Genomic DNA, 19282 nt, shown 5'->3' with positions numbered 1-19282 from the left:
TCATCTTCAGCTCCTCCCTTTCACACACCCTACATATCCTGCCCATTGCTAATTCTTGTTTCCACCTTGACATTTCTCCTCTGTTTCTTTACTCAGGGATGGCCGTAGTTCAGGCCCTCAGTGCCTCTCCTGACTGCAAGTCTCTCCCCTTCCCACCTTCCTACTCTTGCCTGTTACCCCCCACACCACACATTCTACATCCAGCCATGTAAGCCTGCTTGCACTTCCTTGACCATAACACGTCTTGATCCAGCATTCTCCTTACACCAGGCAGCCTCTGCCCCCCCCCCCCCCCCCTCCTCCACGGGTTCTTCCCAGTCACCTTTGCCTCTCCAGCTGCCTTCTGTTCTCTGTCTCTGTTTCTCTGTCTCTCTCTCCCTCCCTCCATACCTCCCTGTCTCTGTCTCTGTTTCTCTGCTTCTGTCTCTCCCTCTCTTTCTTCCCCCCCCCATCTCTCTCTCCCCTCTTCTCTCCCTGTCTCTCTCTCTCTCCCTGTCTCTCTCTGTGTGTCTCTGTCTCCGTCTCTCTCTTTGTCTCTCCCTATCTCTCTCTCTCCTTCTCTCTCTTTCTCTATCTGTCTCTCTCTCTTTCCCTCCCTCCCTCTCTGTCTCTCTCTCTCCTCTTCTCTCCCTCTCTCTCTCCTCTCCCTGTCTCTGTCTCTCTATGTGCAGACATGTAGACACGCCTAGGTAATACACACGAAGCACAGATATCTGTCTCTTGTATACATCTAGGCATGTCCATGTTGCTGCTCCCTGAGAATGGGAGTTCCTTGCGGGCGGGCCCTGTGCCTTCCTTTGTATCAGCAGGCTCAGCACAGGGGCACAGAGCGCAGGCCTAATAGGGCCTTGTTTGTTGGGAGGTGACCATTTTAGGCATCTCACCTTTTTAATTGATGCTTCTTAACCTGCTTTTGAACTGGAGAATGCAGCTTGTATATCATTTTCTATTCAAAGCCCAAGTAGTCATTAGAAAGTTCCAGAATTTTAGTTATCTTCCCTGAATCTTGTTCAGTTTTACAGTTATCTATTAAGTACCTACTCTGGATAAGGCATGGGGAATAGGAAGGCAAAAAATCAAATGGAAGTGGGGCAGCTGGATGGCGCAGGGGATAGAGAGCCCAAATTGGAGAAGAGAGGTCCAAGGTTCAAATCTGACCTCAGATACTTCCTAGCTGGGTGACCCTGGGCAAGTCACTTAACCCCCATTGCCTAGCCATTTCCACTCTTTTGACTTGGAATTGATCCTTAGTATCAAAATGTTTTTTAAACCCTTACCTTCTACCTTAGAATCAATATTGATTCTAAGGCTAAAGAGTGGTAAGGGCTAGGCAGTGGGAGTTAAGTGAATTGCTCAGGGTCACACAGCTAGGAAGTATTTGAGGGCAGATTTAAACCCAGGACCTCCTGTTGCTAGACCTGGCTTTCAGTCCATTGAGTCACCCAGCTGCCCCCCTTAGTATTAATTAATTATAAGACAGAAGGTAAAAGTTTTTTTAAAAATCAACCAGATTCTGCCCTCAAGCAGTTTAATTCCACTGTTGTATTTGAAAACTCAAACAAATTGTAATCAAAGTTTTTGTTTTCTCCTTTGAGGAGAGACCTTCCTAAATGTCTTATATTTCTCGACTTGTATTGATTTATGTATATATAAATGGATGTGTTTGTGTGTGTGTGAGTGTAATACACACACACACACAGAGGGAGATATTTCATACAAACTAGTTACTCTTAGCATTTGTGAATGTTACAGTAATAAGTATAAACAAAATTTAAAGTGAGGTGTATGTATAGTATTTAGAATCTCACTTTTATATCATAACAAATTAAATAGCCACCTAATAGTTCGTTTTCTTCTTTTTTACAGACTTAACCAACATAATGAATACTGAATAATAAGGGAAACCACAAGAAGGTTACATGTTTGATTGTCTCGGGTTTGATATGAATCAACACATAATCATTGTTACCATCAATAGTCCCAGTTTGTATGCACATTATTCACATTCCTCTGTTGTGTTTGCAAAAAAATAAGAAGACATTTTAGTCTTTTCTAAGGATTTTCAATCCAATTTCTCATTTGGTTGCATGAAGTTGCCCTTAACTGCTGACAGATGATGATTTTTACACCAAGTTGTTCATCTGGATATGTTTTACCAATAGAAAGGGCAGTTCTTCTCATCCTCCTCCCCTTATCCCTACCCTTTCCCACCACTAAATTAAATTCAAATCAGCATTTTTACAAAAGAGGCCAACAGCAAAAAGTTTAGGAATATTTCCCCTTCATGAGGGAACGTGGAGATTAACTCCTAGAGACAGAAGTGTAAATTACCACAAGGCCATTCTTTTGTTCGTGGATTGGAAACAAAAGCAAAATTGTTCTTGGATTCATGAGGCCAAGTGCGAAATATTCAATAATGTTGTAAAATACCTATTCCTTATTAGAAATAGCTAGCTGAGAGCTAATACTTCTCAAAAAATCATGCTGTTATGTACACAAATTCACTTAGTTTCTATCTGTGATGTTCTTAGTCTTTTGTGTTCCTAATTTAGATTAAGACAAGGACTTTTTTTTTCCAATACCAATACAACTTGAACTAATTACTCATGTATCAGATACCTTTCATTCTTAAGCCTGTTTATGATACAGCAGCCCTATGGGAAACCAAAACAAATCACTGACTTTAAAATACTGAAAGGCTTAAAAAAAAAAGAAATGTATTCTCTTTTCTTTTGGAAATAGAGTTAGACTAGTAAATAATCATTCCAGAACCATTATGTGTACATTATTGTTGCAATTGTGATAATAGAAAATTTTATTTATTTTTATGCCAGCTAATATTGTGAGAACATATTTAGTCGGTTTGGTTTTTTCAATCCTTGTTATGCTTGTCCTTGGAACATCTTTCGCGTATTCAAGGTTTGTAGTTGAAAAGTTTACTGTAAAAAAAAAATCAAAAACAAAAAAAAATGTATTGTTTTTACAGAATAAATTTATTGGAATGTGTATGGGAGTAAGATTTGAGGTTGTAAGCAACTGAGCTAGTGTCATTTGGCTTCATACATGTAATAATGTGAGGTATTAATGTAACTCAGTATTAAAGCAAAATATTGTTAACAAGAAGTTGACAATAGAACCAAGTGCAGGTGAGGTTTTTTGTACGTTTTCTGGGAAATAGGGTTATTAATTTATTAAAAACATATTCAGCCTAGCTTTGAAAATACTGAAAAAAATGGATGCATGACCTGCATGTATAAGATATTACCACAACAAATGCACTCTTAGTTTCATATATGTCACTACACATGTGCTTTGGCTTCTTATTTTCTTTTGGTTTTTCTTACCCTACTACTGAAGAGACTGTAGGGTAGGACTAGAGGGTGAGGAGGGTGGCTACGTAAAGAAGTAAGAAGAAGGAGAAATACCAATGGCAAATCAGGTACACTATAGTCATGGTGGTGTCTAAGAGGTATGATGTACTTACATTTAACCAGACACTCAAATGGAATTTCTTGACACATTTTCTGATCTAGATCCTTGTTCTCATTGATAAAAAGTTGAACCTTTTCATAGGCTCACACATACACATTTACCAGTACAGAACAGGAATGAGGTCATAGGAAGTAGGTAAGGAAGGTATTCCAGATTTCTTTAAGAGTGCTTTATTAAATTTTACTTTTAATTAAGGTGCATTAAAAACTAAAATCCTTCAAAATTTCAGGAAAATGCTCACACTGAACTATAAATGTGATACAGATACTTGTAATCAGAAGTTCAAACAAAGAAATTTAAAAAGAAACAAAAGGGAGTACTATGGACAACAGACCATGGCTTGACAGAAATATGGAAAATGTTTGCAATAAAAACTTTAATAAGAGATTTTTTTCACAAGATAGAGACCAAACATTTTATTTCAATTACAAATATACATTGAATTATAGTAGAAGAACTCATTACAAATAGAAATGTAGAAACTTCATAAAGGGAAGAAATTTTAGCAGGTCCTTCTTCTGGAGGTGAGTTTTCCAAACAAAAACAATATTAACAGAAGCACTGTAAAGATTAGTATTCTTTAGAGGTTAGAGAGAATTAAGAGTTTAAAACAACATTTTCTAAAAGGAGGCGGTTTACAATTAACATTGTGATTGGTATTAGAAAATACAAAGATAATTGTTCAATTTTACACCCCCCCTCAAATCCATATTTGTTATGAAAAGGCTCTCTTTCAATCAGTCAGTGACAAGACCACTTTTGTTCCAACATAGGTTTATTTTTATGCTTCAATGTAATTCAACGTAGGTTTCATTTCATAGTAGTAGTAATTGCTGACATTTCAATAATGACATTTGGGCAAATAAAATGATGGGGCAAATAAAATGATGAGATAATATAATCACTGAGTAGTAGCAAACATCAAAAGTTTATTCACAAATAATTTAGAAAAACATTTTTAAATCCGTTTTTACATTTTTCTAGACAAATTAGTTTTCCCTTTTAAAAAAAAGAACAAATCTGAAAATATTACAGTACAATTATACATACAGTGTAGAGCAATAAAATTGTGTGTACTTCAACATACACTCTGAAAGAGATCTTAGATCAGTATTCCAGTTATAACAAAAGCCAGTAACATAGCTACAAAAAAAAAAAAAGTGAAGTGACTTTTATTCCTCCTTCTCATCTGTCTTAGTTTTCAAAAAGAACTCTGGTTTGTAGACACATCGATAGGCCAGCAACTGAGGAAGAATTCCATAAACTAAGTTTAATATGAGGAAAAACATTTTAGCCTCCTCAGGAACTCTGTAGACATAAGGAGTTCTGGCATGAAGAGAAGCACCAATGTGGGAAAACTGAGCCTGTTCAACATAGAAAACAAAAATGGGTCAGCAGAAAGTGTGCTTTCAAATGCAGGCATAATGATGTAAAAATGGTTCAGCATTACTGTATACATGTGCCCTTATGAACAGTCTTACTCTCAGACATCTCACTTTATAAAGATTCATGTTCTTTAGAATTTCACTGAATTTGGGGTCATTCTTGATGTAACTGTCCAAATAAATCATACCATCCTTGACATGGTTAGAGTGTGGCAGCTGTGTTTTTGAACCCATCTAATATTCTATGCTAAACTCTACTAATGACTTAATTATTCCCCATATTAACATAAAATTCTTAATTAAATCACAAGTTTTTGCTATGGTACATATTCTGGAGAAACTAAGTAGGCACTTAATTGCCATTCACTGATTAAATTTTCAACAAAAATTCCAGAAAAAGGAAAGCTAAATAAATGGATTTTTTTTGTTGTTGCTGCATAAATAGCTAATCAAAGATATAAGGAAGAGATGCAGAGGAAGCCTTGTTTTATTTTGTCTACATCTGTTACCTAGTCTTTCAAGCAACTCATTCATATTAATGAGCATATGTAGCAATTAACAATCTTATTATATTTACTTATTTATGTTTGCAATGTAAGGAATCTGAGAGCTTGTGTTGTACCCTAAGGTTGTCGAGGGAATAATTGGGAAAAACTAGCAGGGAGTTCTTCCCAGTTTGGTAGATAAAAACACAGGCTATCTTTTCAGGTCTACCATTTTGCCTATAAATCTGTTTTGCCAGACTAGCATGGAGTATGGAAAAAGAAAAGGAAGTGGGACTGTCTTTGTTCTATTGCATACTTGCCACAGTACATTTAAAATAAAAGGAAATGACTTGAACTTCCAAGATATCATTCATAAACATGATAGAAAAACACATTAGAAAAATGTTTATTTTAATTAGGAAGTTAAATAACAAAATGAGAATAAGAAATAAGAATAAGATTGGATATTTTCTCAAAATATTTTGTTACACTTATTTGGTACTACTTCAATGTTTGAATTTTTGTAACCTGAGTAAACTTTAGCATATAAAATTCATGAAGAAATTAAATAGAAACTTGTGACTTCAACATAATATCAAAGTAGACACAAACAATACATTTTCAACATAAAGTTTGCCCTGATAGGGTCAAAAAGTAATAGAAAAATCACTTTTAGTAATTTATACATAATTTATTCTATTAATCTAACAAATAATACAGTATTGGCATCTATCACTAAAACCTCAGTTTCTTTGTCTATAAAATAGAGGGGTTGGACTAGATGATCTTTCAAGTCCCTTGTAGCTCTAAAATTCTACATCTATGAAATGGAAAGGGAGAAACCTTTATTTATCAACCAACAGGTTTCTTAGTTTGCATGTGACAAGTATTTTAGGAAATAGATTTTTAATTCTGGGTTGGAAGGTTTTTGTTTATGGAGGCAAAAGTAAGTATATGATATCATGAGTAGTACATGCTACCATGAATCAATGTTAGATTATGGTCAGAATCAGCATAGTGACCCATGATAATATCAAGGGCACCGGGGAGCCTGCTGATCTCAAATATACCTCTCTGACTTGCCGGCCAATGCCTGAAATTTCACCATAAGAGCTTCATCAAAATCTTGAGAAAGGTTACATTTTAAGCTGTTATGGCAAATATACCTCAGTTTCCTAAAAGCTAATGTTTCTAGGTGGGAGAGATATAAAGGACACTAGAGTTTCAAGGCTGTCAGAGGGGCTGGTCTCTTAAGAGAAAAGATAAGTAAATGCTGGTGTTTCTAGAACCACCAAACTAAAATATTTAAGTTTAGTTTGTTTGTTTTTTTCCATCTTTGCAGACATTTTTCTGTCTCACAAAAGAACCAGAGAATTTTGGGGGGAAATGACTAGGCAGGTTTTGAAAGTATTGGAAATAAGAGTCAGCAGAGATTTCATGCAAGTGTTACAATATGTAGGGAAGCCTATAGAAACGTTCTCTAAGTTTTTCTCTGCACTACTCAAGTACAGTTAGTACCTCATTTTCACAAACACCAAATTCACAGCAACATACAAAACAATTCATGTGTTTAGATTAGATTGTAAGCCATTTGGGCAGGTACTATGTCTAATGTTCTGTACAGCGCCTAGCGCATTGTTGGTGCTCAATAAATGTTAAATAATGGCTTTGCAATTGTCAAAATACAAAACCATTCTAAGAAACATTTGGAATCTTTTTTATACCTAAATTGGTATGCTTTTTCTAACTTATTTGATAGACCAAAAAGCATGTTTTACAAAGTTTCTAATCTAATCGTTAAACCAGATTTATTTATGCAGACTAGATAATTAACAAATTGTTAATGAATGGTAACTAACAGACAAAATCAGCATGATCCTCTCCCACAATCCTCGCCCATCGGGGAGGTCTCGAGCCTTGTGGTTAAAGAAAGGAGTTCACTTCAGTCCCGAGCCAAAATCTGTGACGGGCTCCAGGAATACATCAGCTACAGAGAAACTTTGGTTTCCAGGCTGGGGGGTTTTGGGGAATAGTCCCTAATCTAGAAAGTGACAGAGAGCTCTGACACGCTTTAAGCCTCCAAAATAGGCAGACCCTCTAACATCCCTAAACAGTTTCAGGCATTCCATCACGCTGTATTTGGAGTCAGAACCTGGGATTTGGATCCTGCTTCTACCGTTTTCTTTCTGTCTTGTGGTGGTGGCTTCTGGGTTATTTTAGCCTCCCAGAATCCCCCCGTTTCTTCCCCTGTAAAAAAGGAAGAGTTGGGTTCTGTCGAACTCTAAATCTTAAGGTAACAGGCTATTATCTGGGGGGGGGAGATCTCTGGTTTGTTTTTTTTCTCTAATCTTTTAGTTACTATCTAGTTTACTCCCTTTTGTTTTCCACTGGATAAAAGTGTGGAAGAAAAAAAAATGAATTAAGGTCACAAAGCTCATATCTATATAACCAAACTTGCCTTCTTCCAATAAACAGCCTGGACTGATGTTCCTGAAAATCCACAGCTATTTCCAGAATATATGGCTTAACAAGCTTTATACTCTACTTCAGTCTGTAGGTCTGTCCAAAAACCACAAGCAAAAAGGGATATTAAAATTTTTGGTGATTATTCAGTTCATCTGATCAATACAGGGATGGGATCTCATTGAGAAATTTAAAATCTTGTTTATTTGCAATGAGTGGCAGATCCTTCAATGTAGCAATTTCAGAGGCAGTCACAGGTTCCATGTACTTTTAAAAATTCAACTCTTAATTATTAATGTTAAAGACAAAACAAATGAACAACCACCACCAAAAAAAAAATCTTGTTTTTTCTTCTAACCTTTTGCCCATTTCCTACCATTATATCTGGTGAAAGAAAAAGTCAAAAGGAAAGACTAAAATGACCACTGTGCAAATGAAAAATTGGCCATAGTCCATCTCCTCTCCCTTTTTCAGGCAGCATAGTAGATAGAATGCTGGGTCTGAAGTCAGACAGACCTGAGTTCAAATCATGCCTCAGGCACATACTAGCAGTGTGTCCTTAGATGAGTCACTTAGCCTCTGCCTATCTCAGTTTCCTCATATGTAATATAGGGATGATAATAGCACCTACCTCAGAATTTTTGTGATGATATAAAAATATCAAAAGCATTTTCTAAACTTTAGAGCATTATATAAATAGTAGCTATCATCATCATTATTAATATTTTTAAGCTTATCAGTACCTTACTTATTCTTTAAACTTTAAGAAACATTATTTAACCAAAAGAAGAAAAAAAAGAAATATAAAGCACACTTCCCAAATTCTTACTCTTGAATAAATTTCATAATTATAGTGGCAATATCCTAGGTCAAATTGGTAGACAACCAGCCATCTAAAATAAGATGATCATAATATTTTTTTTAAAGTAAATTAGACTGCCTGAATAGTAAGGGAAAATTCAAAGGATTTTTATTTGGGAAGGAAGAAGAAAGAATTACATGAAATATTTGGGTTCCTGGGCCTGCTTCTGCTTTAGAGGTAGTTTTAAAGCTGATTGGCCATAGGATTGGGAAGAAATTAATAAATAACCCAACTGAAGTAATATGAAATACATGGGCAGATTAACCAATCAACCATAGGTCCCCCACTGAAGTCATTGTACTTCTCTTTTCTGGTTTCTTTAATTTCTAAACTAATTATGTACATAGGTTATTTTTATAGGCTATCATATTAATTAATTGATATAATAGAAAGAATAAAGATTTTCAGTATTTCCAAACTGTATAACTAAAAATAAGTTAGTCTGGATTGTGGCCAAAAGTGTTGACTGTTATTTAACAAATTTATTCGATTATCTAAGGGGGAAAAATATGAAATGACATTTCCACTGGGAAGCAACAGAAAATACATACTTCAGCTGATTTTTTGAAAATTATATAAATACCTAGAAAACGATCCTTTAGTCAGTCACTAAACAGGCTGGAATGTTTATCAACCAAATTTGAAGAAACTTTATTCCTAAAGTAAATCCACATTTGGAATCCACATTAGTGAAACTGAAAGGATTCCCTAAAATTATCACCTATGGTAATTTTTATCTTGGTTTAATTTTGTTGGTTCAGGTTTTATTTGGTTTGTCACCAGTTGGCTTTTTTTTCCTTAGAGTTCACAATTATAGCACTTTCTCTTACTACTTGGATATCAGTTCCCTCTCCAACCCACATGCCACCCCCTGGCTATTCTAAGTTCTAAAACACAGTCCTGCAAACTTTGGCCTAGTAACAGTTGCCCTCTGGCATCTTTCTCAGGCTTCCCTCAGCTCTAAATGTTACTGCTCTTTCCTAGGTCTGTGCTTCAGTCCCTAGGAGCTAGCTTGGTCATAAATCATGTCCCAGTGAAGAGAAGCACTTAGAAATTCCAACAAACGTTTATTAAGTACCTACTATGTGTAAGGCAGTGTGCTGCCTGCTGAGAGCAAGAAATAAAAACCTTCAAGAGGAGGAGTCTAATTTCAATGTGAAAAGGTAACAATATACTGTACAGCCAGAGGAAGCAACAGGAAAAGTTATATAAAGATAACTCACGTTTTAATATAAAAATAACCCATGGCCTACTTAACTCTCCTCCTTCGATGATGCCCCGTGGAAAAAGCCCAGTGGAGCCACTGCGTTAGAAGATGCTACGGCTTTCTGTTTCTTCAAGGACAAAATAGGTTCTGAATTTGTATTCCACTAAAACCTGAGATTTGTTTAAAGAATTGTCTTCTAAGGGACTAGTCTTGGAATCCCCAAATGAAAAAGGCTTGAAAAGGTAAATGTAACAGAGTCCCTGTCTCGGCGCTGAAAGGGTCTGAAGAGGCCTCCGCCACCCACAGGAGTGTCAGACTCTGTAAGGGGAGCCATGAATTCCTCAAGGCAGCCAATTCCATTTTCAGAAGGGGCTTCTGGGGGAAAGCCTGCATCTGTTTATGTGCAGCTTGTCCCCAGCGCTCACTCGTCTGAGGTCACACACAGGAAGTTTATCAGGTCATTGAATGCTTCAGGAGAGCCGCTACGGCCAAGTCAGGCGTCCATCCCCAGCGGGCCTTCTCCGTGTCCTTGTAGGGCAGGACCTGGGATGCTGGTTAGGGAGGCCTGAACTACGTAGGATTTACGCTATTATACATGGTATACACGTGCATATAAGCACCCACACATGGAGACACGCACTGGTTGCGCCCCTCTCGAGACTTAAAGCCTATCCGTGTCCTTCGGTATTCTCACCAGGCCAGAACGCAAACGTGCTCGTTGGACGCTCGGACGCCACCCCCTCCCACACGAAGGCTGCGTCATGCCAACGTTCCCGCGTGTGAGAGCACAGGGCACGGAGTGCGGGTAGCAGCCTCCCGGCCTCGTGTACTTCCAGAGCGGGCCTTTGGGCTTCTGTGGGTCCGCACCACAGGTCCCCTTTTGCTTGGCCCCAGGCCCTTCCTACTTGTCAGGGGCTTTCTGCGTTTGGCCTCTGCAATTCAGTGTGCGAGTTGTACTTCCCAACACTGCCCTCTGGAAATCTGATAAAAATGCCCTCCGTGACTCAAGTCACTGATAAAATGAGGAACGCCACAAGGCCTGTGGCATTTCTGTATTACCGTGGAAAAGAGTAATGACTTAATATTTTAATAATAACATTTATCAATAAATGATTGATTTATCAACATATTATTGATTTATTAATAATATATTAATGGTTGATTAATTTTGAAAATTAATTAACTTTTGGTTATAGACATTAAACAGTTTTGATGCCACCTAACTGGAGAGGTTCTGTCAAATGTTTTATTAAAATCTAGATTAAATTATACATATACTAGTTATTCTGTTAAAAAAAATTTAAGTAATTGAAATTAGGCAGGCATCATCTGTTCCTAATAAAATCATAGTGCCTCTTTGCAATCATCATCCTTTCTAAATTTTTATCAATTATCCTTTTCCTTTTTTTTTTATTTTAAACCCTCACCTTCCATCTTGGAATCAATACTGTGTATTGGTTCTAAGGCAGAAGAGTGGTAAGGGCTAGGCAATGAGGGTCAAGTGACTTGCCCAGGGTCTCACAGCTGGAAGTGTCTCTGTCCAGATTTGAACCCAGGACCTCCCGTCTCTAGGCCTGGCTCTCAATCCACTGAGCCACCCAGCTTCCCCCTCAATTATCCTTTTCCTAACATTTACTGACTTGTGACCGTAAATGAGTCACTTATAACCATTATCTGCTTCAGTTTCCTCAATTGCAAAATGGCAATAATAATCGCACCTCTCTTGGCACAGAGATCAAATGAGTCCATGGCACATAGTAGGTACTACACATATATGCATGTGTTTATTTCCTTCCCTTCTCCCTTTTAATAACTCATCTGAGAATTTCTGCCAGAAATAAAAATCAAGTTCATTGGTCTTGGTTTGTAGACTTAACTCACCTCCCCCCAGGACCAGCAAATCCTTTTAATTTGGGAACCACATTATGTTTTCCAGTCTCTGTGGTTTTTCAATAATCAATGGCTGTGGCTCACAAAGAAAACATCTTGTTCGTTCTTCAAGCCCTGAGAATGCAATTCACCTGGGCAAGGTGATTTGAACTCATAAAGGCAGTTCGTTGTTCTCTTACTATTGCCTTATTTGGTTCAGGGTACTGCCTCTTTACTAGCTATTTCTGTTCTGTCCTTTCCAATCCAGAGAAAAACAAGAACACTAAATTAGACGTGTTCTCTCTGTTGTCAATAGGCTATTGCTTCTTTGCTTCTCTTTTCCCTAGTTTCTTTCTATCCTTAGCTTTCCTCGCTAACCTAAGCCCATTCTAAATCTTAGTACCCTTTCACACTATTCTTTTTTTTTTTTAAACCCTTACCTTCTGTCTTGGAGTCAATACTGTGTATTGGCTCCAAGGCAGAAGAGTGGTAAGGGCTAGGCAATGGGGGTCAAGTGACTTGCCCAGGGTCACACCACACTATTCTTAAATGATAGCATTGCATATTCATTCATTCTTTGTTACCTAAACTTGCTTTGATCTACTGTACATGATTTTTTAAAACATTAACACTGGTATGTAATTAGGAAAATAAGATTTAAAAAATTTTTTAATTAAAAAAAATTAATTGGCGAGTCTCATCTGCACCCACATATGTATCTTTAAAAAATAAACAAAACACATTTTCCTCTTCGTTGGTACTATTTCTCTTTGTGTATTCAGAATTTCATTCCTGAGAAATTCCCCTATCTTGGGCTGACAACCCACAGAGAATTTTTGTTTATGGTGCCATGAGGTTTCTATCAATCCTTCAAAATCTGATCTTATAAAATCTAGAGCATGTAAGATTCTTCCCACATTTCATTTCTTTCTCTAACTGGAGTTCTAAAATGGAATGGTCATTCTTCTCAAGGTTCTCATCATTTCTACCCCAGTAACTAGTTCAGTTGGTGAGAATTAAATCCTAACTAGAACATCCCCTTTTGGGCTTACTCTTGCCACAATTAGAAGAATAAAATTATCAGTAAAACAGAAAATGAGGAGCTGTTCTGATTTTAGCTGCAAGACAGCTCCAGTCAATTCCAGATAACTTGTCTCCCATCACCATTATATCATACCTGTATTTTTTCCCCAAATCATTCATCCATTTTTCCCTTTCTGTTCAAGAGGTCTGTAGTTATAACCCAGTGAAAATCTTACTTCCATTGTACCTCCACTAATATTCAGCTAAATGTTCTCTACTAGTCCCCACCCCAATCTTTAATTCCTAGATTCCTTCACTATATCACCAGTATCCAATGTTATTCTTCGCCCCCTCCAAAAAAAAAAAACAACCAAAAACTTTCACCTGATTTCTTCTTTTTAAAAAATTAAACACTTGTGCATATAAATATTTGAGGGTATAGATTTGATTACTAGTTCATTCTTGAGTTTTGTCTCCTGTGAAATAGGTGAATTTATCGCTATTCTACTGAGAGATACATACAAAGATATGTAGCTTTCTCTCTTTCCAGTTTAAACCTTTTTTGCTTCAAACTGATTTTCAAGATGGCAGACACATATATATTCTTTCCCAGTCTTTGTAAGCTGTCCTTCATCCTTGACCAACACCTTTTAATTATATGTGTTAAGTCATAATAACCCAGATGTTAATTTTATTTTTTAAATTATTTTTAAGTATTTAAATCTCGGGATTTTTTATTTTTTCAACTCCAAAATAAAAAAGGATAAGTGGAAGTAAAACATAATGAAGGAAACCAGTGGAATGCATGATCCTTTTTCTATAGTGATATTAGTGATCTGCCAAATCTAACTTATTTCTGGATGATGGATGACAGTAGATCAGATAAAGCTAGTTACTGGCCAAAAATTAACTGTTCTTAAAATAAGCAGGTTTACTACCTACATAACTCATAGATTCTTTTATGAAATTTACACTTATTTGGCTCTTTCTTATACTTTGAGTAGTGTTTGTTCTAATCTCCCTATTTTAGTGTTTAGATATCTAAGCAAGTCAATGAAATAAGCCAAATTCCCATTAGATTGAAAACAAGTTCTCATACATAATTCAAAAGAAAGAGATTTTTACTGCTTCTTGTCAATGGTAAAATGTAGGTTTTTTATTACTATAAAAATCCATTTAGTACCACAGTCAAGGAAATCTCAATGGCAGTGGAACTACCACATTTGGACATCATAGCCTCCCCTCAATGTGCCATATTAAGAAGAAAGAAACTGAAAATGGTAAGAGAAGCTGAAAAAACCAAGTATAAGCATACGTAGTCCATTGAAATACAAGGATAGTCCATGGTGGAGACAAAACAATTATGAAGGCATGCAGGGACTACTCAAAGTATCAAAGAGAAGAGAGGACACCATGGTTTGAAAAATATCTTGGATCCTATTATTGCTACAAAAGAAAGATGAACAATTTGATAACCAGAGGCCTTCCCATTACTGCCAACTTGTATGCCTGCTTTCCCATCTCTATAAAATGTTCATCTATGCCCACATCGAGGTCATTCCTTATAAGAAAACAGGTAAGACTCACAGTATTCTAAAGTCAACCACATCTTTTACACTGACAACTGACTTAAGTGTGTACAGTGTACAAGATTATACAGCATTTACTGTGTGTTAACACCCCACTGACTTGAAAACTCTCTTCTACCCAAGGACATGACAGATTTATCCAAGAATCCTGAAATCTGTAACAGATAACTATTTGGAGAACTCTGCCTATCAAAATCAAAGACATCTGCCAAAGTCTTGGAGGATAAGGTCCCTATAAATGGGGTGGCCCACTAGAGCTATGATGGTAAATCTATGGCATACATGCCATAGGGGGCTGCTCCCCTCCTCCTCTATGCCACACCTGAGGACATTTCTCACATGCTCTGCTCCTTTACCCAGCAGGCAATGGGAGCACTTCCTCCCTCCCCCATCTGGGGTAAGGGAGGGGGGGCTCACATACCGTGTGAGGGTGCAGTTTGGGCACTTGGTTTCTAAAAGGTTCACCAACACTGCTCTAGATGCTTCAGCTTGTGAATAACATCAGGCTGATCACACAAAGTCCCAGAATATTATGAGAAACATAAATCATCCCAAAAAGTTTTACAGAGGAAAACCAAGTGGAGAAACAATGCCTGCAATGGAGAGTGTGGTCTGAACAGTTCCTACATGTGGTTCATCAACATGTCCATGTAAGGTAGACACAGGCAAAGGAGCCAGAACAGAACCCAGAGCTTGATAGGAGGAGCAGAGCAGACAGGACTGATGGGGGAATTATGTTGGTAGTGGACAGGAACTTGGTGGGCTTGACTAGGCTGAGACATTTTACCAATGAAGAACTGTGAGGACACAAAGGGCATCAGACACATCTGATCAAAAAAGAGGTGGGCAGGTCAACCAGCAAGACTAAAAGCAAAACCAAAAATGCAGAATGTCGAGGCAAGAAACAAACTATAAAATAAAAACATATTCTTCTTTCTAAAGATTCCAAAACATTCTATTTATCCTCATCATTTTTAAAATTAGAATACTGTATACATATTGCTTCTATAACATTGTATAAAAGCAATTTATAGATGAGGAACTAAGACACAAATTGCGTATTATACCCAGTCACAGAATATCTGGAAAGGCCAAACATAGAATCCAGATTTCTCATTTTTCAGCCTACAGCTCTTTTTAAAAAAATTTTAAAATAGTAACTCAAATTTCAGAAGGAAATCGGTTCACCAGGGCCTCTACTGTTAGACATCTGCTATCATCATTCACCACTTCAAATAGATTATATATTAAATTATATGATCTGATTCTGTAACACTGAACAATCTCATGGTATACCCAATCTGATTGTCTAGCATGGCCCCTTGGTCAAAGAAGGAATCGAATAAATGTTTGTCAGAGCTGCTGTTAAACTGATTTTCTGACATACCATAGCAATCCTGAGGAATTTAAAATGAGTAAGAGGATATAAAGCTGTTTGAAAGCATTCAACAAATATATTAATAATGTCCCTACCCAGTCAAGACTCAGGTCATTTTACTAAATTGCTGGAGGGCAAAGGGACAGGAAAAGACAACTATAAACATTGGTGTAGCAACAAGTCGCTAATGAAATATGATTCAAGGCACTGAGAAAGTATTCCTGTTAAAACAGTGACTTGTTTGATGCTGGAAAATTCCATAATTAACAATTCTCTCTATTGTCCTTGGTTAAAATTCAGATACCTCCAGAGGAAGCAACACATAAGGCATTTTATACTAAATAAAAATGCATTGATTTGATCTTTAAGGAAAACAGGTTTTAATGAGGAAAGAAGAGGGAAGTATCCTGAGCTCTTGAATCAGGGGAAAGCAGAATCAGAAGGGAAGGAACACACCAAGGGCTGAGGATAATTGTCCCAAAAGAGAAGGATAAACTTAACTGACTTTTAAGTTACCTAGAGGAGGGCCTGGCAGAGATACTGGAGAATCAGTGTTTGAAAAGAAGAATGATTTTTTTTTAATCTCTTCAGTTTCAAATGTCTCTTCAGTAAAACCTGTTAAGAGGAGGTCCTGGGTTCAAATATGACCAAGGACATTTTCATTTGGACCCACTTACCATATAGTGGCTTATTAACAAGTATCATAAAATAATAGTTCTAGGTAAAAAAATAGGATTTAGCTTAGCCAAAATTCACCATAAAGACTTTTCAAGTTAGGTAGCATGCTGTTACCTTTTCACAAATATAGGCACAAATGGTTTAATTTTTTATGACTTAATTTTTGATTAATTTAATGCCTAGAATGAGGATAGTATTACCTTGACTATCCTGAGGTAAACCTCTATTAAATCAAGCTGCAAGAATGCTGATGTGATAGAGCCATTCAAAGCGTCATTAACCCTTTTAACATTTGTGACATGTTTTAATTTGTAGAATCAAGGCATGGCTTAGATATTGCAAATTTTGCTTGCTATTCTAAAATATACTTTTTTGATTCAATAACCCTGCAAATTCTAGGCCACCTATTTCTACCATCATTGTTAACTAAATTCATATAAACTTTTCCCAATTCTCATGTTTGCTTGAGCAAAAAGAAAAATTAAAATTGACATGTAAATCAGTTATGTACAGGTGGAAAAGGTCCAGTTTTGTTTTGCTATTTATGAACCATTCTTAAATTTTAATCATTCATATGCTAATGTGTCTATTTATTGTAAAAGAGCAGAAAAGATCAATTTGTTTAACATAAGGGCTGCTGGTTCTTTTTTGCCCTTGGATGGAAGGAGTTCTCTATAAATGGACTTTGTATCCTGCGGAGAGCAGTTATGTAGCTGTGAACCAAAAATAATGAGGAATATTGTGACAATGTGGGGAAAATATAAGTAACCTAGCCCTAAGGGACTGGGTGAAAATGATCACCCATCTCAAAAGCACACCTTCCACAATACCTAGAGGCCTAAAATCATTCCTATCATTATAAATTTTGTGCTTCTCTAAAACTTAGGTCACTCTGGAAAGTCACTAGTGGGGAATCCTCCCACATATCCCTTTGCATTTAAATGAAAAAGAAAGAGAACAACAACCTCACACACACCTTCTCTAAGGCTTTAAGGCAGGGGGAGAATTTCCCCAAAAAATCAGCTTTCTAAGCCCTTTTCAGTGGGCACTGAAACATAAGGGACTGAGACATTCTTTTCTGCTGGAAAGGGAAAAAAAAAGGTCTTTTTTAGCAGTAGGTAAGAAAGCACCGACCTTATGTTGTCATTTTTATCCACTCAACACTAAGCACTAGATCATTGGGAAGTGATTTCATGAAGTGAATGTTGTTAATACCTGAGCTAGTCCTCCAGCATGAATGAGGGCTATGTCGGGCATCCATGAACATCCAGGAACCATAAGGCCGTAGAGCGCAATCACAAAGAATGGAACCGAATAAAACATATATGCCAGCATCTGTATTAAAACATGAACATGGCTATATGATCACTCTCTCAGCGGTATAATGAAGTACTGCCCTCGTCATCTGGTGAGATGAATACCTGATCTATCTTGATTTTTTAAAATACAGGATTCATCTCTTTAGTAGTTTTATGTTTCTGCTGTAAAACAACATTTAACTACTTTTGAATCGAAAATTTCATCAATATCCATCCCGAGTTTTATAAGTATGTCACCTGGAGTTTGGGATAAGCAGCAGGATCTTTTATGTAGGGTTCTTGAAACTGTATATAGAGTCGGCAGAGCTCAGCAGGACAATCCAAGGCAATCTAAAGGCAGAAATGATTTTATTATTAAAGACATAATTCTGCCCCACTATTCATAGTACTGCTGATTAAGCTAAATTTATTGTGTTTAGGTCACAAACTACTTGGTCTTTATAAGAAATTTGGAATGTACTGATGCTCAATAGCAAGGAATGAAAAAAAGAAAATGTTCTATAAAGATACATTTGGATTTGTTCTAAAGAGAATATAATTATGTTAGTGGCTGAGTGGGAAATTAAACGGCATTTAGCTTCTAGGTATATATCTAAAATACTATCAAGCCAAAATATACATTGCAAAAAAAGGAACCTTTATTAGCCTTCTACTGTATGCAGAGAACACAGTTTGAATTGAGTTTTTCTGATTCCCTGAGCAAGAGCAATCAATCTAAACATTTATTAAGCTCTTGCTATGTGCCAGGCACTGTGCTAAGCACTGGGGCTACAAAAAAAGAGGCAAAGAACAGTTCTAGTCCTCAAGGAGCTTACAATCCAATTAGGGAAGCATCTACAGGCTGAATGGAAAATACAGAGAAGGCACTAGAATTAAGAGGAGTTGGGGATGTTTAGTAGGATGTGGGATTTTAGTTGGGACTTAAAAAAGAAGTTAAGGAGATCAGTAGTGAAAGCATTAGCGGGAGAGCATTCCTGGCATGGGGGCCATCCAGAGAAAATGACTGGAGCTGAGAAATGGAGGGTCTTGTTTGTGGAACAGCTAGGAGACCAGTGTCACTGGATCCCATTTCTCATAAGAAAAGTGCCCTTCTCATCTCCTCCTATCTTACTGCCTTTTCTCAATAATCAAAAAGATTGCCTTTTTCCATCCTATGGACTCAGAGAATTTGAGCTCTTTGGGGGCTGAAGTAAGGGAATCTTTTGAGAGTAAAATCTATATTCAAGTCAACTTCAATCTATGAGTTTTAAAAGAACAGAGCTGGTCCAGCCACAGCTGAGGCAAGCAGGATAGGCCCAAGGCAATTTATATTTGGAATCCTCCCACTCATTTTCCTACTTTTCCACCTACTCTCTAGCACAAATTTCCTGATCCAATTTCCCAGAGCTTCCCTCTCAACTAATCTGGTCTAGGATGGTGGCAGATTAAGTTCCAAGATCTTATCCCTATCAGAGAATATTTACATTTCAGAAGAGGATTATTTAAATGTTCCAGATTCAAAGGAATTGCTCTCTGACTCCACTTCAGCTGTC

The 19282-nt window shown here is 37.0% G+C and overlaps 2 protein-coding genes across 6 annotated transcripts in view; one reads left to right on the top strand and one right to left on the bottom strand.

Annotated features, from left to right (window-relative positions):
- HDGFL3 (HDGF like 3) overlaps window positions 1-7065 on the top strand; it is a 95311-nt gene extending 88246 nt beyond the window's left edge. The window contains exon 6 of the mRNA XM_007479239.3: window positions 1867-7065. Coding sequence (XP_007479301.1) covers window positions 1867-1872 — 6 coding nt within the window. The 3' untranslated portion in view covers window positions 1873-7065. The remainder of the gene's footprint in view (window positions 1-1866) is intronic.
- TM6SF1 (transmembrane 6 superfamily member 1) overlaps window positions 4402-19282 on the bottom strand; it is a 37779-nt gene continuing 22898 nt past the window's right edge. For 3 of the 5 annotated variants that reach the window (XM_056805780.1, XM_001365776.5, XM_056805781.1), the window contains 3 exons: window positions 17988-18080; window positions 17647-17766; window positions 4402-4856 (listed from right to left, as the gene is read on the bottom strand). In XM_056805780.1, the coding sequence (XP_056661758.1) occupies window positions 4665-4856; window positions 17647-17766; window positions 17988-18080 (405 nt within the window). In that variant the 3' untranslated portion in view covers window positions 4402-4664. Of the gene's footprint in view, window positions 7922-17646; window positions 17767-17987; window positions 18081-19282 lie in introns of all 5 variants that reach the window. The other 2 variants (XM_016426464.2, XM_007479241.3) reach the window with 2 other exon arrangements.

Source organism: Monodelphis domestica, chromosome 1 (genome assembly GCF_027887165.1).
Source record: "Monodelphis domestica isolate mMonDom1 chromosome 1, mMonDom1.pri, whole genome shotgun sequence".
In the NCBI taxonomy this organism is placed as follows: Eukaryota; Metazoa; Chordata; class Mammalia; order Didelphimorphia; family Didelphidae; genus Monodelphis; species Monodelphis domestica.
Note: the sequence above shows the minus strand (reverse complement) of the source record. Positions and strands in the feature narration are given on the sequence as shown.